We start from the raw sequence: 21,232 nt of genomic DNA, 5'->3' as shown, positions 1-21,232 counted from the left end.
ATTCGCCTGTTTTCTAGTGATGCTCTTTGTTGTGCGGATCACATCAGCGGGAGCCCTGCCCCCTTCTTGCGCAGCCAGGCCCATCATCATCATCAGCCACTCACTGGGAATAGATCAGAGAGCAGGTGAGTCACAACTCTGAGGGAGGGAGGGAGCTGCGCTTCTCACGTCAGCAAGGTCGAAAGAGAGGCTCTCCCTTGAACAAGACGCACGAGAACAACGCAGCAAGGATGAAAAATGTTACAGACGTATGATTAGTGTGTGTGTGTGGGGTGTGTGGGGGGGGCAGGGGCAGGGGGACCTTTTTGCCTTTTGTTTTCATGACGGCATCCAGCTGTTTTTTTAACATTACATCATCTTACATCCTACATGACTCGTATAACAGTGTACAATCAGTCAAAGGAGTCGGTTTTTTTCCTCTCTTTTTATTTTTTATTCAGAAAAGATTTCAGACCAAAAACAATATTTACCTCAGTTGGTCCCACAAGGTCTAGCCTCTCAAGTCTGCAAGACATTAGAATGATCTGCATTGCTCATCTGTTTTATAATAAAGCAGGTGGTTCATCATGAATGATAACAAATACATGAGTTTCATAAGATGCACATGTTCATGTTCTGTAGCTCAACCTCTTGTGTTTGTGTGTTTGAGAGAGAGAGAGAGAGGGAGAGAGGGACAAGCTGTACCTATTCCAGTTTTCCCATGAGACAGTCTGTCATGTAAAATGAAGCAATGCTCTCGTGTTGAAGAGATGCAATTTGACATGGATAAAGATGATTAATTACACTTTATATCCATATTGGGTTAGAGAGAGCGAGAAAAGCTATTACACCTATGAGATTGCAAGATTTAACATGTTAAGACCAAATATACCTGCAGAATTTCAGGTTCAGAGTAAAGCTGGCAGTATGTATGTGCATGTGTTTGTTCTTTTTGTAATAACAAAAGTCATGAAAACTAAACCAATATGTTTGTGATTCCTACTTAAGATAAATCTTGACAAATGAGTCGTAAATATTTACTTTAAAGAAAACCTTAATATTGTCTTATAAGTTGGGCACTGCTTTTTGTCTCACATGTGACTCCAACAACCATGAGACCTGAAGTATTAGGAAAGTATTTTCAGCTGTGGATCAACATATCTTGTTCTCTGGTGTGTGTGTTTACAGCAGCAGAGCGATGTGGGATTCACTCAAAACAAACTTCGGTCAGCCTTTGCACCCAGAAAAGGCAAATTGTGATGTGTGATTTTTATGATTGGTTTTGTTTGTATGGCATTTGTTATGACCAAGACATACATAACATTGCCAGACCTGATTAATACAGAGTGAGCGTATCCTTTTCTGATTGGATCGTCAAGCCAACAGTGTTACTGCTATTCAGTTTCAGCCTCCGCATTCACAGCCTCAACTCTCTGTCTGTGGACCATCTGTGTAAAAGCCTGAGAGGCTCCTGTGTCAGTCCTTTAAAGTATCATCCATCAGTCTCCCCCTCATCAGAGTCCCAGCAGTGATACAAACACTAAGCCGAGCCCACGGAAGCTCCTGGATACCTTCTATTTTCTTGTTTTGCCTTGTTCTGATGACTAAGTGGGATAAATTAAACACAAATCTATGGGTAATTTGAGTATAAACATCTTTGATACATTTGTTTTCAGTGCTGTGTTGGCAGAAAGTGTGAGTTATATGAGTGATGAGAGCTCTAAAGAAATGTTTTTTCTTTCTAATAATGTTCTAAAACCCGAAACCACAATTCTTTATGAAGTCACATTCCCTCATGGTGGTTGTGACAAGGACACTTGAGGAGGATATGGTCTGAATATGAGAACAATAGTTGGCAGAACCCCCCTCATTCTATTTCTTTCCATCAAAGTAGTTCATGTTTTCAAAGTTAAATCTGTACACTATTCACATAAACTTTGTTTGGACACAGAGAAGCATGCTGAAGATTCACAGTCAAGTCTGAAAATATTCTTTTTTTTTCTGCAGAGCCTATATTTTCAAAGCTATGGAATATGTGCATTTGGGTCTAGAAGTATTACTGGTAAATAAAAAAAGAAACACGGGGGCATCACATGTCACATGGAGTCACAGTTGAAATTAAATTCTGAATGGAAACACTGGAAGAAACTGGCCATCAAAAAGATACATCTGTTCTCTAGAGCAGGGGTTACCAAACTCTTCAGCCCGTGACCCAAAAAATATAGGTGCCAAAGACTCGGGACCCCCACTGTCCCTCAAAGAGATTTAATGTGGCTTCATTTAGCTGGTCTGCAGTAAATTAGCCTACCTATATGAGCATGTGGCTGTGTTTCCTGTGCCTTTATGAATTAACCTACTGCTACTGATGCTTTTGATAAATAACTGTTCACTAACTCTAAACTTAGGAGTCATCTGGTAAAAAGAAAGGCAGACAACTCATTACATTTTCTATTTTCAAGGTTTTATTTCAAGATTAGCTACTATTTTGTCCATATTTTTTTTACTATAATGGGTAAAATGTGCTATTTTTTAGATAACTTTAAAAAAAAAAAACATTCTTCAAGACATCTCATGACCCCCCATTTGTGTCTCGCGACCCCCCTGGGGGTCCTGACCCATACTTTAGGAACCCCTGCTCTAGAGTATACCTGTGTTTTGCATCAGCTATGAGTGTTTATCTGAGGGTTTGTCCAAGTGTAAAGGATGCAGAATGACCAAGTACCTAACATGTTTTAAGTGTTTTAGACAACTTTGTTCCAGTCTGTTGTCTCTGGACAAATAGATTTAAATTAAAGTTGATGCAGATTGATATCAGGTTATGTGGGATTGAAGCCAGGTGAGGCTGTGTTGGTCATGGTAAGCACGCCCTCAGTTCCTCCCTGGCTAAGCTTCTCAGCAGTGCGTAAGTCGCCGTAGAGCCTCTCTTCCACTGACACAACCAGCTTGTCTGTCAGGCTGCTTTCTGTCTGCAGGGAAATCTCTGACAGGATCGCTTGACTACTGTTGTTGTTCCTGTTGTTGACTCTTGGATCCATGAAGCTCTTCTGTGTAGTGACACTGGTCAAAGTCTGGCTTGTTGTGCTATCTGTCTCCTTTATTGTGGAGACTTGGCAGCCTACAGCATCACCGGTCGATCCTGTGCGGCTCTTTGTAGTGTCATTGCCTTCAGAGGTTGAGTTGGCTGTACTTTTTGTGGCGTCCCCTGGGGCTCCTTCACTTGATGGATCTTTGTTCTTTGTGCTCTCTTTGGCTGCTTCTTCACAAGCCGCAACCTCACTGGCTTCTTCGTCAGCCGCACTTGCAATGCGTGATAGTGTGCTGTGATACCTGGTGTCCAGAGGGTATCCTGCGCTGTCACCTCTCCGCAATGGAGTAAACCTCTGCCTCTCCAATGAGGGGGAGTACCTTCCACCAGCACTTGACCCTGGGTCGCTGTATTGCTTGTGTCTCTGCCATTGTTTCCGGAGGTGAACCCTGGAACGGTGCCGGGTGCGCAGAGGAGAATCCTGCTGATCAAATCGTGGATCATGACGGAGGAACTCGTTGAAAAGAGCGTCTGTCTTTTCATCGATGCTGTAGTCACGACGGCGGAGACGAGGTTTATGTGGACTACAGGGCTGCTGGATTGGCTTAGTAAGTGGAGACATAAGCTGGGATTGAGACTCAAGAGGTTTTTGAGGATGGAGGGACTTCAGAAATTGATGTGGTTCTTGAAGGATCAGAGAGGGGCCACTACTTTGAGATCGGTCCTTGAGCTTCTTCTCTGTCCCTGGGCCGTCTGTCATTTCATCCTCCAGCTCCTCCTGAAACAGCCGGGCTTCAATGCTCTCACACACTGAACCTTTTCTCCCTGAGCTGGTGAAGAACAACCTTCTTTCAGACGCTGTCTTCCCTCGAGGAGCTCCAGGAGCCCCAAAAAGTCGCATTTCCTCAGGGGCCCTTGATGGCGCCTCAATAGAAGCATAGCCACTGTCCATCTGAAGGAGCTTGCGATTGCCTACCTCTCCTTCCCCTCCAGCTCCACTTCCCACCTCACTGTCACCACCCGATGCCCCTCTGATCCCCCCCTCCAACCCCTCTCCCTCCCCTTCTCCTTCAGGCTCATCGTCCAGGTCTTGGGACAAGCAGCTGTCTAAGCCAGAGCGAGCTCCTGCACCACCAAGGGATGAAACGCTGTCAGCGTCACTGCGGATGGACTCCCGGTCTGTGCTGCTCTGGTCCGAGGAGGCATACTGCTCCAGAGAGGCTCGCAAGCTCCAAATGTCTCTATAGAGGGAGGGAGGGGCTTCAGAACTCTCCTGGCGAATCATGAAGGTAAGAGAGGAGCCAGAGTCCGTTCGTTGTCTGGCTTGAGCTCCAAACACCATCTCATCTCCATCATCTACTTCCACCTCAGTGTTTTTCCTTGAATCAAATGTCACACTAGCGTTTCTTGTGTCCTCAGTTTTACTCAATAGGTCTTCAAACCTCTCGTGTACGGCGACGTCTCTTTGTTCCCCAAACAAGTCATCTTCTTCTGCAGATTCTGCTTCGCCCCCTGCTGCTTCTGATTTTATACCTGCACCAAACTTTGTTTCTTTTTCTACTCCAGTACCATTTGCTGTGGCTTCCTCTTGCTTCTGGGCTTGACAATCATTAATTGGTGAACAGGGATCTTCTTTTCTAACACTGTTGCTGCCACCTACCTCCTCCATGGCCTCCAGTTGTAGCCTGTGCAGAGGGGCGTTACAGTCGGTTAATAAACAGTTCTGGGAATTTCATCATGCTAGTCATAATAATGGGGAAGGGCTGTACCTGCTGAGGAAGACAGATGATGTGGGTGCAGTGGCAGGATGAGACAGAGACTCTGCAGAGAGTGCCTGGAGGCCACTCATCTGATTGGGAGTTGGTGGGAAAGATTCGACAACCTCAACCTCAAGAGGAGAAGAGTCTTCATCAGTGTGATCCGTGGTTTCACTTGCTGCTCTCTGTCTCTGAAAGGGCCTTCTCTTGGGAGACCCTGCAGGAAATCACATGACATCATGGCTGTTTACTGAACAACTATTAATAGGACATTTTTCATCAGCCCCACAGGTTGAAATGGCAACAACCAACCAAAACACAGTCAATACCTCTGCATATGTTACAATCTTTCAAATCACTGCACTTCTCTGAAGAGTTGACCTACTATCTTAATTTCCCCCACAGGTGTTGTAATGTACGTCATCTAGCTCTTGACTGGCTTGTACACTCAAAGTAATCAAACCCAGAGGTCTGTGGTATCGTAAATAGCTTTTCCTGTAACTTTAATATATTTGGCTACTGCATGCTAGACTCACACCTGTGCCACGCTAAAGAGAGCTGGTGCAATCATTTCTTATTCAGCAGCTTTCCAATGCAGCCTGAAACTACAGTCCTTCGAACAGACTCAACACAGTACCCTGTGATAAATCAGTAATAAATCAAACACACTGTGTATTTTTCTGATTTTCTATTATTATTTTTTTGTTGTTGAAACTGTTACTTCTCCACTTCTCACTAGTGCAGTCTGTCAACCAATCAGAGACTGTTCCTACAGTTACACCTACAAAATAATGATTACAACAGAATTGGCATTCTTCCTGATGTGGTGGCCAAAACAAGCCTGCGAAACCCCAGAGTTACTTTTTAATGCTACTCTTTCACATTTGTTTGATTTCAGCCCCCAATTAAAGCTCACATACTGTATGACATTATCCAAACCTTTAGCATCCAAGCTAGCAGCTCTGTGACTGCTGTCAAACTTCCACCTCCTGAAGTAAGGTCCTGCCCCCTCCAGACTTGCATGGCGCCGCAGTTTACTGAAGAAATGCAGAACTGAACTTTGTCCCAGAGCTTGAGTCAACTCTCCTCTCATGGTCCTCTCACCCTCATTCTCTCCCCTGACAGCCTCCAACTGAAGGGAGAAAGAAGAGGAGAGGTGAAGGAGGATGGAGGGAGGTTAGGAGACATTAAGAAGGAGTTGATGTAGACAGGCTGGAATGAATCGTGATGGGTTGAGGTAAAATCCCTCAGGGGACAGCAGTTTGTCATATTGTCACTTAGTTGCGGTGATGACTGATGTCACAGTGCATCAGTGGGTTTTCAGTCTGTGGCTTTTCACAGCTCTGTTTATGGATTGATCTGCACTAAGGGCCCCATCTGTTAAAATCAAGATGTGTACCAACTGTGCAAATTTGTACTTACTTATGATTTACTGGTAAAAAATTTTTTTTTTAAAAAAGGAGCATGGTTTTGTAGATTTTGAGGAAAAGTGAAACAGAAATAAAATATCATCTTCCATTGGAAACCTTTCCTTCAGACTTTTCTCAGAGTCTGGAGGTCTGACTGTATTTTTCATAGCGGTAACACTCCATGATGAAATTATGATGAGAAAAGATAGACATGATTCCCTCATGTTGGCAAATGTACATATGGGTGGTGAAACACATGTAACTCAGGCCAAATTAACAAACTAGAGAAGGTGATCTTGGCTAAATGCTAATGTTATCATGCACATGGGCAGGGGGGGGTGGGGAGTTAGGATGATTCTAAGGGCCCATGACTGACAGGGGGCCCGGAAATAGTAGTACAAAAATAAAAATAAAAAAATCACAATTAATATTATTCAGAATAAGGTAATTAAAGAAACAGTCCTGTTGTCTTCATAAAATGTATATCAGAGATCTCTACTTTATTTGGGCAAATTCATATTAATCCCCCCCACCCACCCACCTGTATCGGCATAAAATGGAATCAGCTGTGCCGCGCAGTCAGACAGAAGTTGCACAGTGCACAGAATGCGCTAGTGATGTTCGATACCACCGATTTCCTTTCCGATCCGATAATGAGTAAAATTTAGTCTGGTATCGGTGATACCGATCCGATACCAATACTTGTGCAATGTGTCTGGTAAATCTAAGAAGAGTACTGTATTTCTGAGTTATTTATTTATTAATTTTAAATTGTAAGTATATCAAGGTAGCGGCCTCATTTACAATATAGCCGAGCTAAAACAACAACAGAAAAACCAAGCAGAGGACACAATCATATAAAATATGTGAAAATGTTGTTTTAAACACTAAAAAGAAGAAAATAGGTAAAACAATAAAACCAATAAAATTAATTATTGTTTAATTATTAAGAACTAGAACTTGTAGTTCCCACCAACCACGTATCATTTAGACAAGATCTCAATGGTTTAGTTACTTTCCACTGTGTTCCTGTTAATGATACACATTGCCTCAAATGATTGAAGTATCAGAAGTATCGATATTTTGATTTGAGAATCGATTTTGGGCATAAAGATCTGGTATTGGAAGTATCGATATTTCAGTATCAATCTGCACATCACCACAGTGCACAGAGTGCGCTAAGGGCAGCTAAAATGTCTGGAAAGACAAGGTCTGGGTCCCAGAAAAGGAGGGAAAGAAAAGAGAGTGAGGAGAGTGAGAAGACAGGGCGACAGTATGTCACCCAGTTTTTCTCCAGGAAAGGTTGGTATAGTCTTTGAGTGGTTAAAATCAACCTGTTTGCTAGTTTGATGTCCACAATGCTAATTATGCTAAATGGGTTTCCCCTCCCTCCCTACCAGACTCAGCAGCTGATATGTCAGCAGGTGAACTGTCTCCCCACAACTCCCCCCAACCCAATGAACAAGAAGGTGAGCATAACATAATAAAAGAAGGGGCAAATCAGTCACCTTGTGTGCAGTGAATCCTTCATTTTTGCCAGTCATACAGTAAATATTTGATTCCAAGAGGCAAGACAGCTGAAAAGGTAGAGTTCTGTAAAGCTTTGACTGGGTCGATTGGATCCTGGAGATGTGGTTACAGCAGTTGCACAGGGTTCTTATGGCCTTTGTTGATGGGGCCTGAGGTGATATTTTTTCATGGGGCCCAAAATCCCTGGCGATGCTAACATGCCCATGTTTAACATTTTGGCTTAAATGTTTACCATCTCGTGTGTTAGCATGCAAGGATATACTAATTTAATTTAGACATCAGTCATAGTTTTAGTCTTCTGGATGTAAAAGTTCTTTTTGGGTTAAACCATTGTGCCTACTTAAAAAAGTACCATAAATTACTATTTTGGTCTCATGGTCAAGGGATTATTAGTGAAAGGGGTTCATTTAATGCTGTATACCAAATACATTTCACATGTTTTCTAAGAAACAAAAATGTAAGCCCCATGGAGGAACCAGGGTGTAAGTCCTTTTATCAAAGTCATTAGGATTCATGGTCAAAAAACCATGAGTCTGTAGCCTACTCAGTTACACAGTGATTCATCCATTTGAGTTTAAGCTGTTTAAGTTTAGCTCCAAAGTATTAATTTGTTTTATGTACACATTTTAAGATTCTCAGTGCAAAGTGAGAAAAGGTGAACTCACTGTCTGGGAGCGTGTGTGTTGTGGCTTCAGGACTGATGAGGCCGGTCTGTGGCCCTGGTCCAGGATAGTTGAGTGATGTGGGTCTCCTGGCAGACCTCCACTCAGGCTCTGTCCCTTCCAGTCAGGGACTCTTCTGTCAGTGGGCTGGAAAGAGAAATCAGCACAGCTTAGAGATGAGAAATCCAACCTGATCTGTGAAAGATTTCGCAGAGTATGTGTTCAGTTACCCGATAGATTGTCAAGGGCAGTTTGGGAGCGCCAGCCTCACTGATGTTGACAGTGCTACTCTCTGTTGAGTCACACTCCATGATGGTGAGGATCTTTAAATCGCATGGAGCTGGAGGAAGGTGAAGGTGGGTCAGCCTGGCTTTTTTCAGGTGGTGGAAGTCTCCCTCAGTCAGAGTGTACCTGAGGGAGAGGATGAATCATCATACCTCGCTACATCAACCACCGAGTTCTTAAGATGTACAACTTCACCTTTGCAAAGCTGAGCAGTACCTGCGTCCCTTATCCTGAGTTGTCTTCTCCTGTTCATAAAGTGCAGATTCATTGAAGGAGACTCTGCGGCCAGTAGATCCGGTTGAGACGAATCGTTCTGACTCTCCATCGTGACAGCTTGAAGCTGAGAGAGCGTCTGATTCATCCAGAAGAATGGTGATCTCTGAGTGACAAAGAGGACAAGGACAGTCAGAGAAAGAGTTCGTTACGAAAAGGGATGAAAAATATGTATGTAAGAACTGAATAAAATACCCAGATCTGACCTTGGGTGGGCTGAGAGTCCTCAGCATAGGTGGTGTTTGTCTTCTCGAGGTCATCGCTGGCTCTGTGAGACAGAAAGAAGTTTCAGTTTTTCTACTCTTTCACAGAAACAAAAAAACACTCCTCACTGCTTTCACTTTTCATATTCTACACGGCTTTAATCCTCGGCTGTCACAATCACGTTGGCTCCTGTAATCCCCGTGTGTGTTTGCAGAAGAATCAGAGCCTGTCAGGTCCCACACAGTGAGTCACCCACCTGGAGTAGCGTCGTCCTCCCATGCAGCAGCGGTGACAGAAGAGGAGCAGCAGGGAGAGCAGCACCAGCGTCCCCCCAGCAAAAACACTCAGCAGCACCAACAGCAACACATAGTTCTCCACCTGGCCTGCAGATACAGGCACATCCTGACGGAGAGCAACAGAAACAAAGGTAATGCATTTAGTCCACACATTTAATCATGTGTCCTTTAGATTGATGTGTGGTGTGTGTGTTGTACTGTATTGTAATTTGAATTTCACAACATCATAAAGCCGTGTACACTAAAGATAACATAATAAAAAAGCTAAAGATAAACGTATTAATAAAACAATAAAACCAATAAAAATAGCCATACAATTGTGTACTTAAATATTACAACATTAAGAGTTAAAGATTTATTAAAAAATACAATATTCAAATAAATATAAAACAAAAGTAACTAAATTAAATTAAATTAAATTAAATTAAATTAAATTAATTTAAATTAAATTAAACTAAATTAAATTAAATTATAGAACCCTACATAAAAGCCAGACTGAATAGATGGACTCTTTAATTTATGTTTGAAAGTCTCAATATTTCCAGCTCCTCTGAGATCCTCTGGCAGTCTATTCCAGAATCTCAGAGCGTAGTGGTTAAAGGCAGTGTCATGCAAAGTTTTTGTTCTGCTGAGGAACAACTAAAAGAGAGGAGCCCAAGGATCTGAGAGGCTTTCCTGGTTCATAAACTAAAAGCATCTTTGAAATGAAGTCAGGTGCTAGGCCATGCATGCCTTATAATGTAATAATGAATTTTAAAATCAATATGAAAACTAAATAGTGGAAAATGATGGATTGTATTGAATGTATAGAAGTTAAAATAGATACTTCTACAAAAGTGTCAAAGTAGTCACTCCGCTATTCTAACACCATGCAAAGTCATTAAAGCACAAATGTTTAATAGTTTAGTTATAAATTACACGTCCATGTTCAAGCAGTCCTTGACCCCAAAATGTGACCTCCACCCTCAGCCCTTTGCTGCATGTCATTCCTAACTCTCTCCTTCATGTTGCAGACTCTATCCACTTACTTATCCCTCAAGAGAAAGGCATGAAAAATCTCTTATTTAAGTTATATTGTGGAGTTCAGAATTCAGGACTTGCCAGCACTGGATCCCAGGGTTCAGTTCGTCATATTTGTTGTGTAGTGAATAATGAACACATTTTGTAAAAATAAATAAATAAAGATTTTATCAGGTTTTACAATGGAAACAATATAATTTGGATTTTAACCTGCTATGACTGTCCTGATTTCTGTCTTCTTCCTTTACCTTCTTTCTCTTGACAATTTAGAGACAAACAAAAACAAGACTGCCTTCAAGAAGCTCAAAACTAAACCAAAAATGCTGAGTACAGGGCTCCTAAAACCCCCTTTCCTAACTCCTCAAGTGTGATGAAAAACCAAACCAAAAATGAACCTTTTCCTGTATTAAAACAATACAGTTTAAAAGGGAAATATCACAGAAATACTGTATCAACTGTATCCCTGCAAACTGCTTCTATATACCACCTTCTGTGAAGGGGAGGATGGCTGTTCACCTGCGAGTCTGGTTGTGCTCAAGGTTGCTACCTGTCAGTGGCGTGTCCAGAGGGGTGGCCAAGGGTGGCACTGGCACCCCTTGAAAGCCAATTGGCCACCTCAGGGGCCACCCCAAAATCCTAAACTATGATGGGCTGTTTGCCTTGTCAGAGGTGGGGTTTCTGGTAAAATCTATAACTTGGGATGAGTTAGAACGCTGACAGTAAATTTCTTTATTAGTGCCCTCAAATGTGACTTTGAAAAAATGTCTTTTGTAAGTCCTTAAAGAATTAAGCTTAGAAGATTTATTTATGCCACTTTGTCATGTTTTTGTTTTAAGTCAAAAGGAATATAACAACTGTTTAATACTTTAATGAAAGTAGGTTGTGAAGACAGAAAGGGTAAATGTTATTTATTTGTAAGTGCACTGGCCACCCCTGCCTATGTGAGAGCCTCAGTTTGGCCAACCCGGTCAAAAGGTTCTGGACACGCCCCTGCTACCTGTTAAAAGTTTTTCATCTCCAAAGTTGCCGAGTGCCTGCTCATTGGAGATTAAGGATATGTCTTTAACAGAAAGTGCGGCCTTGACTTGCTGTTTTTATAAAGTGTCCTGATATTACTTTTGTTTTGGTGAAGGCTGTATAGATTACATTTGATTGATTAATTAAAATATATAATGACTGATTCACTCAGTCTACTTTTTTTGAGCCGGTTTAAATCAACTACAGTAAATCTCCATCCTTTGCATTTAAATTGCACCTTCAGCCTACAACACATGCTTCTTTTGGCATGCTTCTCTATGTTGTCGTTTGTTGTTGTGAGCTCCGAGGCTGCATTAAACCTGCATTAATTCATTCTTCTCCTTTTGAACTCTTCAGCGATGAGGAATGTCATTGTCACATTACTCCGTCAGATAAGAGCCGTAATATTTAATAAGGGGTGGAATTAGTACCGAAAGACGTCCTTAAGTCCCCACTCCACATAGTGATTATTATCCACATGCACGCCTGTATACATTTTGGCTGCTTACACACACACACACACACAGAGAGAGAGAGAGAGAGAGAGAGAGAGAGAGAGAGAGAGACAGCTACTCTGCCTGATTAATACTCTCAGTCTCGGCTGAGGGAGCTTGGGGATGCTAATCGAAACGTCAGCAAGACCCTTAATTCAATTTCCCAGCTCTTCTCAATGAGAGGGAAATGAGGCCTCGCAGGCTAAAAATGGAAATTTGGAGGAGGATGATGCAAACACACATAAGCAATCCCCACATAAGACTTTCCTGGCTCTTCTTACGATGTCAGCATCAAAAGAGGGCGGAAAATAATTTAGCTCTTTTCACCACCACAACTAGGAAACTTCTCCATTGCAACATTAACGTTTAAGGTTGCACAGCTTTGGAGGGAATAAAGGTGTGGAGAAGCCCCTCACAGAGCACAGACTGACCTTTAGATGAAGATAACTTAACAGGAGGAGCAGCAGGGTGAAATGGCCGCTGACTGCACTTTGGCTAACCAGAGATTATTTGATTGATTAATCTCCTCTCAATTCATCTTTTGACTCTCAAATGGTCTTTGAAAGTTTAGAACTTACAGCTGCTGTCTTTATATCTGTGTGTCATCTTACAATCAGTTCAGACTCAAGAGACATTTCAAAAGGAAAGTAGTAACCAATTATCTGACACTTTGTTCAAAATAGTCTGAAAAAACTCATCAATGGGCGCTGAGTGTCCTCACAGCCATCCAATGTTGGTGAAGCAGAAAGCAGAGGTGTGATGAAGAGCGAGAACAGCAGTTTTTTATGTTGACTCTGCGTTCACTGTAAATGGTGGAGGTAGTTCCTTAAAAAAATGCACCAATCAATCTCTGTCAGCTTCAATCACTCGCCCAATCTAATAGCAGGAAGTAGCTGCACAGAGAAAGCTAGTAAAGGCTGACATTTGTGTACATCATGGCAAATAAAAACATAATATTTTCCCCCTTTTCATTCAACCTCAAACCTCAAACCTCCCCAAAATAGACCTCATGTCACACAAACAGAATATTTTTGCATTCAGCAGATGCTGCAGTGGCCCCCTTTCAGTTGAGGTGTATAAGTAGATACAGTATAATGTATTTAAAGCTATTTGGTTGTGTGTATGAGTAAAAACAGCATAATAATGCACACATTGATACATCCACAGTAACATATGTGTGTGCTGCACATCAGCGCACACAGTTTTGCAGGCTGTCTGTAGCTTAATGAAATCTGCTGTTTTCACAAGCATAGCCAAACAGGAAGAACAACACAATCAATCAGCTGCAGCCATGTTTCCAACTCGCTCGCTATGGAGGCAAACGACTGTCAATTCTTCCTCCACCCAGATGGCTTTAACTGTCTGATAATCACCGCTCAGATAAATCCCTCCTCAATTTCCCCAAAGACTGCATTACAAACAAAGAGAGCAGTATACACAGTTCAGTCTTTCAGTCAAATCATCCATGGATACAGATGGAGTAAAATATCTGTGACTGGAACACTGGTGTTTTTTTTAATGGCTGCTGATTGGTTGACATTCTTGACTAAAGTCAAGTTTAGTGTACCTTGAAGGAGCATCTACAGACTCTAGGTAATATAAAGATGAAGATAGTGTGGGTGATGTCTTTTCACAGTTTGGGAGAAGAGGGAGGGAGTAGATGGGTGTACACAGTCATACTCACGGTGGAGTTGTCGGTCAGACTTGTTAGAACAGGCGAATCATTGCTCATGGTCCAGGTCAGCGTGATGAACCCTGCTGAGGATTAGAGAGTAACAGTTAGAAAAGGCCAACACTTTTTTCAAATGACATGAAAATTGTGCAAAAACTCTGAAGATGATTTTCAGAAGTTTATTTTCCAGTTGTCAAAAGAGATCAAAGGAAAATGTGGGGCCATTGATCATATTTTTAAACTCATTCCAAGCATACATCATCTTTCTGCTGTTCATTTACACTAGTGCAACAAATATGTATCAGTCCACCACTGTAAATAGTTCCCTAAAACTGTCACAAAAACTACAGTGCCCAGCTGTTTTTGTGAAATAAATTAGCCTGTTTTTAGTTATTTTTAGAGAGTGTGACTTCTAAGTCATCAGTAAGGAAAGGGGCTTGGGCTGGGAGGCAAATACACGCTGCAAAAGAGTAAGAGAATCAAGATATTTGAGGATTTTTCACAGCATATGTTAACATTAACAACATTTTTTGAATAAATGAGATTCTGCAAGCAAGCTTTGTGTTTTTTAAATAAGAACCATGCATGAGACTACTTCTATTTGTGCTCATAATTATCACTGAGTGTTCTTAAAGAGTAGGGATGTCGGCTATGTGGACCCCTGTTGTTTAGAAAAGCATATAGAAGAATCTGGAGGCATTGAATTGTAACCCTTTTGTACCATTATAGCCTATGTGGTAAGAATCACAGTCCCTAAAGCACATCCTTTGCATTTCAATGCAGGGTTTGAGCTGATTAAAGACACCTATGTCCTGTCCCTAGTGAGAATTTGGGTTATTTGATACCCTGAAAAGTTATTTTTGTTTTACATTAATAGAGAAATGACTTGTGTGTTTCTCAGGCTTTGTCTGATAGCTTGATTCTTTCTGTTTTCTTTTCCCCTTAGAAAAAGAGAAAGAGTCATATTAAAATCCTTCAGTATTTATCTTCTTGACACTTATATATGAAACAAAATTTGTAGTTTCATGAAGTAAGTATAACATAACGTGAAAAATAAATGATGTCTTTATAAAACTACTTACGGTTCTAATGTTACACTTTGGGAATTTTAACTCATGGTCTCAGCCTGTTGAAAGTCCTAACTATAGCCACTATGCCTATATAGTGTTCATATATTATTGTGATGGAGCCAGTTAAAAACACAAGGCTGGTCAACCCTGAACAGCAGAGCATGAAATGTCCTGATATGCAGTCTCAAACATGCAATTGGGCAGCATCCATAATTAGATGTTTGATGCCTTTTCATTTCCCATGCGAGTAATCCAGATCTTCCGTTAAAACTATAACATCATCGCTCCATCAAAAAGATGAATATAGTGGCATCACTACGTTATTTTCTCAAAGCTCTCCCAGATCATCAGAACAACACACTTTTCATTCAATTGGGAGAAAGAAAAGTCGACAGTACATGACTATTTACACAGAGAGCAGCTTGTGTAACATCGATCTATGACTGCATACCTTACACACACACACACACCAACTCTGCCGCACACACACACCAACTCTGCTGCACACTGCCTCACCATGTGAGAGTCATGTTTTATGTAACATCTTGTACATATAATGGCTCAAGGTAACTATGATGAGGACGGAGCTCTGAATAGAAAGAACACTCCAACAATAGAAACCACACACACACACACACAGGCACACACATTCCAAAAAATACAAAATACAAAACAGTTTTGGTAAAGGCATATATAAATAAAATTGATATACTCTTATTTCTCTCCTAAAAGTCATATTTGATATAATAACAGATGTTTCATTCATTTTAAAAGGTTATCAGTTTGTGAACCAGCCTCACTTACAGTTGCTTTCATGCGGAGCTCTAATTATTTGCTGAAACACACATTTCTTAACACTCATAACTTTTTGGCATTATGTTACAAAAATTAAATTAAATGTTTTTGTACTTATACATGATAAACAGGGTGAATTTAAGTGAAGTATTACCTGAGTTTAAGAGATAAGAAATAAACAGTAGCTGTAGCTTTTACAAGATTCTGGTGAGAAAGTTTGTTCTTTAACTCTCTGAATGACAGAATGGTTCAAAGCCACCTCACTGAGGAATTTAATTAAATCCTCCTGACTTCCTGAAGTGCTGATTTCATTCTTCTGTTTCTTGACAGACAGTTGAGACAATGGAGAAGTCTAATAAGATTTTTCAGTCAAAAAATTCCTGCAACCTAATAATTATGCGGGTACAATTTAAGATTTTTTTTTTTCCAACCTAAAGCATTTACTCTAATTTATGCACTTAATCCATGTCGGGTCAGTCATTACAAAATCCCCAATGGGACACAATTTTGATTCAATTCTTGTAACAGTCCAAAGGTTTCCACATATGAGACATGACTGACTGTATTTAGAGGGTTTGTTTTAAAATGAATCACAAGACAACAGCTGCCATAAAAAAAATCATATAATTTAAAGGTACAAAATAAATAACACTGACTTATTCTTTTGACTCTGTGTAGAAATAAGACTCAATGCAACACATGGTTTACTCTACATGTAAGCCACTGTGAAATGCAGTATTGTGTTTTTCTTCCATCTAAGGCTTTAGAAAGCAACATAAAAGGACATCATTCTCAAAATTGTATTCACTTTTTAAAATTATATTATCATTTATTTCAAACTAGTTTTACACCTTTATCACTTACTCAATTTGTAATTACTTTTATAACTGAATTATGAAGTTGTCAGAGTAACTTTCTAAATCTTTTTGGCACATTGAAAGTGTCCTCTTCTTCCTCTTCTCTATTGTGTTCTTCCTATATTTCTTCATCTTCACCATCTCCTACTTTTTTCCTCTTTTTCTCTTCTTTTTTCAACTCCATTTCTTTCATTTTTTCCTTCTTGTTATTGTCGTCCTTGTCCTCATTTATTTTTTTATTGCTATTGTTATAAGTTGTTATTTTTGTCATTTGTATTTATTGAATATTATCATTATTGTCATAAGTAGTATCTGTATTATAATAGCAGTATAGTTTCATTGTTATCAATATTATTTTTGTTCTATAATAACTTTCAATGATCAACTTCGTAGCTTCACTTTTTTTAACAGAATACACCCCAAACTAAATCACTCTCACACACACGCACACACACACACGCACACGCACACACACACACACACACACACACACACACACACACACACACACACACACACACACACACACACAAACAGCCAGAAAAATACCGTATTCTTCTATTGATGTGTGTTTGCGTGCGTTTCAGCACAGGAGACAGACAGACAGATGGAGGAAGCTCAGACAGACAGTCACTCAGCTACTTCTGGTTAATTCCACCAACTGAATGGGACGATGTTGAGGATGTTTATGAGCAGCATCAGTAATACAAGAAGTGAGGAAGGCGGGGATGACGATGGTGTCCAGATGTGCAGGGTCTTACGGTGTATGCAAGCGGTGTTGAGGCTCCGTTCAGGCTGACTACAGAGACACTCTGCAGCCGGCGGCGCGCGGCAGCAGCAGCAGCCTCAGCATCACCATCAGCATCAGCAGCATCTTCCTCTCTCTTCCGAAAACCCTCCGATCACAGCTGTCCCACATCTCCGTCTCGTGCACTCTCAGCCTGGAGGGGAACAACACATCACGATCAGTCATTACCCCGCTCAAACCACCTCTCCAAACATCTTACATAATGAAATAGTGACACATTTCACGCGGTACCGGTGCGTGGACTACTCCTGATGCGGACAGGGTAAGAGATGGGACTCACCCAGGTGAAGTCTCCTGTTGAAGCGGCGCTCCACTGACAACCTGCGCCCTCTGCATACTTTAATTGAAGCTTCAAATAAAGACTGTAGTTATGAATGAAACCGCACGCGATTGGACACACCCACCGCCCGCTCCCGTTGCAACACGTGACCTGCGCTGCTGATGATGATGGTGGTGGTGTATGTGGTGATGATGATGTGAGATGGAGGAGAAAGCCAGCCCTCTGTCTCCGCTCTTTGCTCATGAATGGCGGCAGCTGATCCGGCTGAATGCTTGTCCGTTTTATTTATTATTTTTTTAAATGTCATTTCTGAACTGACTTTTTTGTATATCGTATAGACAAACTGATGAATGCTGTTTAAACAAATATATACTGTATATTAATCATTTTCTATTTGGGACATGATGCAGAAAGAGATTGAGGTGACGGCTACGGTGGGCGTTTTTTTAATCTAGCTTTTCACCACATGGGGGCAGCGTTGCACTGTTTGTTGGGTTGGGTATTCTGGGATTAAAGTTCTTTCTTTTTTTCTTTTTTTTTTTAAGGCCACAACAACATTTAAACACGACTCCAGGCTAATTCAATTATCTAATCAGATTTAATTTGATGATAGCAGTATGGTATATAATAGAAACAATTACTCTGTCTGTCTGTCTGTCTGTCTGTCTGTCTGTCTGTCTGTCTGTCTGTCTGTCTGTGAAACCCACTCACTTTTCAGGATCAAGCTTTGAGTTACCATGATTTTGATGACCAACCTTCACAGAATTTTCAAGAGGCTTTGAAATGGATTCACATTGCCTATAGTTGTAAAAATCAGCTGCAAATCCGGGTCATAGTAGTGCCCGTGTGTAAACTAGCAATGTAAATGTTAAGGAAACCAAGATTCAAAGAATCAGCAAAACTGGTAGTGCCAAAAATTGATCATTTTGTGGTAATCATAATCATAATTTGTGACCATCATGGTGAAAGAGTATCTTTAGATTTTGACAACAATGACTCAAATTATAACAAAACAACTTTTCATTGGTCAATAAAACTGATGGAAAAATTAGGTTTTTTCAAATGTAAAGAAATGTTTTGGGTGACTCACTACGTTTTGCAAACATGCAATGATGACTGTTAAGACTGTTTCTGGAAAATGAGACAAAACCATAGACTGTATAAATAAAAGACGTAGTATCCGTGGCGTCACCCATCTGTTTCTGAAATGCTGTTCTGAGGTCAATCAGCGGCGGCAGCCATATGGGAAATGCTGAACTTCATATTCTTACACTCAGTTTTTGTACCAGGCTGTAAACATGTTTATTTCTGGTGTAAAGATCGCTTTTTTGAATTTGTGTGCATGTGGTCTCCGGTACTTCTGGAGCCAGCCTCAAGCGGACACTCGATGAACTGCAGTTCTTAACACTTCCGCATTGGCTTCAAATCTCGCAGCCGGAGGTTGCCTCTTGGACAAAACTTGCATATTTTAGCAAGACGATTCCAAATCACAATATTGAACGTATTGCAAGAGCATGGCTCAGTAGTAGAAGAGCCCAGATACCAAACTGATCTGTCTGCAGGCACTTATTAGTGTAGGCAATGGCAGCATGGCATGTCATGATCAGACCTACCAAAACTACGAGCTTATTGTTTCATTTTCCAAATGGCCACAAAATTATCCCAAGTATGAGACAACCAGATTTGTTATCCCAAGATATCCAGTAAATAATATGAGATATCAAGAAAACAACTAACTACCTCCATTAGTTTCCATTATTGTGTCTATCTGGTGTTTTTTGTGCATTACAAATGTTTAATATGCACTTCTGATGTTATCACACAAAAACATTTTTGTTCTACCCTTATCTCTGTAGCAGACTCTTCTGCAATGTGGAAATTAAGGAGCTAAAGAATGTGTGATCAGCAAAGAGGCAGGAGGTCTAAACTCTGCCTGTTTTATAACAGAAGGCCTGATAAACTTGGATCTGAGCTAGAAAGTCTTATTATTATTATTATTATTATTATTATTATTATTATTATTATTATTATTATTATTATTATTATTATTATTATTATTATTAATGATAATAATAATAACTGGGATTCATATAGCGCCTTTCAAAAAACCCAAGGTTGCTTCACAGGGTCAGGTAGGGGGTCTGGGGGGTAGGTTGGGACAACATTAGTTAATGGGGAAAGGCCTTGAAGAAAATATGCGTTTTGACTGCTTTTTTAAAAACTGTCCAGGGTTGGGGCGCTGTGAATGTCGGGAGGGAGAGAGTCCCACAGAGAAGGGGCTGCCACACCAGAGGAACTCGTTTCAGGTTATAATATAAAAAACTTTCAACCCAAACTTTAGCAAATGGGCCCAGACTGAAACATCTGTTAGTGTAATCAAAATAACAGCACACATGTTCAGTTTGGTTCCACAGTTGAACTCAGATCAGAGAAACTTCAATGACCTACATGTATTTACTCAATGGACCTACCCGACATAACGAAGCCTTATGGGGAAATAAGGCCTCACTCTTTTAGGACATATGCAGTAGAGGTGCTGCTGTTTCAGGAATGTGACCTCATGTTACCTCCGCCATGGATGTTTAAACTTCTTAGGCTATGTAAATTACATTCCAGGATATTTTAGGACATTTTAAGCTCCTCTGGCTCTGTTTCCATTCGTTTATGAGGTTCAGTTTATTCTGGAAGAACAGAGCCTTCAGGACAAACTGAAACATGATCACAGTCAAGGAAAAAATGTTGCTGCTGTTGGTAAAGTAGCAGTAACTTTAGAAATGCCCTTAGCTTTGTCATTTTTTATATTTATCGACTCAAAGGGAAATACATTTAGTCTCCTCTAAACCTAAAAAAGACATCTACAAAGACAGATCAACTTTTTCAACATGTACTTTGATAATTGGGACTGATTACAAGATATAACTGTAAAAGTAGAGACATTTGACTTTTTCCCTATATAGTCACATTTTGGTTCTATGTTTAAGAAAGTGTTACTCCAAATATGTGTCTGATTTTTATTTTGTGTCTCCCATTATTTGTTATGGACAGATTATGAAAAAATGGACACAGGCCCAAACATTGAAGGAAGACGTATTGTGCAGTACCATTCCTTAGAAATTTGTCTCTTGTTAGTCTTATCTATAAAGTTGATTTGTGATTTTGTATCTCTTTGAAGCTTTTTGTCTTTTTGGATTGTTTCAAGAATGACAAGAAGTGAATAAACATAACATGAATACTACTTGGATACATTTCCTCTTAAGCAAAGATTATTTCTGTCTTAGATATGTCCTATTTAAAGCAAACATAGTAGCTGTTAACTCTGTAGACATCAACTTTTGTGATTTCATAGTTCCAATGCAACAGAACCACATCGTCTGCAAAGAGCAAAGAAAGAATTCTTGGCCCCTGTAACTTGACAGCAACCCTGGCAAAGCATTGGCGGTTCTGGGGAGGGGCCAACAGGGGCCAGTGCCCCTGTAAAACTGAACCTGGACCCCCCTGTGCCCCCCCCCTCCACACCAAACAAATATTGTACAATAAAAAAAGCTTTGGTATTGCGCTGATGTTACAGGCGGAACACATGCGAGTGGAACTTAGTTCCAGTCCCTTAGAGCACTAAGGGACTCATGTTGAATGTAAACAGCCAAACAGCTGCTGTCAGTCTGCATTGTGATATAGTACACAGTTGTATATATGTCTAGTATATAAGGATGCACTGATATTTTGCCAGTTTGTTCTCAGCCGGTCCTAGCCCTTCTCAGTGTCTTTTGTCAGGGTTGAATGTGTCCCTCTGACAACACCC

At 40.6% G+C, this 21,232-nt stretch overlaps 1 protein-coding gene across 1 annotated transcript; it reads right to left on the bottom strand.

Annotated features, from left to right (window-relative positions):
* Positions 1-423: 423 nt before the first annotated feature.
* Positions 424-19,911, bottom strand: LOC117826667 (voltage-dependent calcium channel beta subunit-associated regulatory protein-like). Its single transcript, XM_034702917.1, has 10 exons — positions 19,905-19,911; positions 13,636-13,706; positions 9,381-9,526; positions 9,127-9,188; positions 8,864-9,026; positions 8,593-8,773; positions 8,366-8,509; positions 5,701-5,893; positions 4,774-4,978; positions 424-4,689 (listed from the first exon to the last, which is right to left on the bottom strand). Exons 1-10 carry the CDS (start codon positions 19,909-19,911, stop codon positions 2,796-2,798), a joined length of 3,066 nt encoding a protein of 1,021 aa, XP_034558808.1. The 3' UTR covers positions 424-2,795.
* Between the last annotated feature and the right edge of the window lie 1,321 nt (positions 19,912-21,232).

This window comes from Notolabrus celidotus, chromosome 15 (genome assembly GCF_009762535.1).
Source record: "Notolabrus celidotus isolate fNotCel1 chromosome 15, fNotCel1.pri, whole genome shotgun sequence".
Taxonomy (NCBI): Eukaryota; Metazoa; Chordata; class Actinopteri; order Labriformes; family Labridae; genus Notolabrus; species Notolabrus celidotus.
The sequence above is the reverse complement of the archived record's forward strand: the minus strand, read 5'-3'. Positions and strand labels throughout refer to the sequence as shown.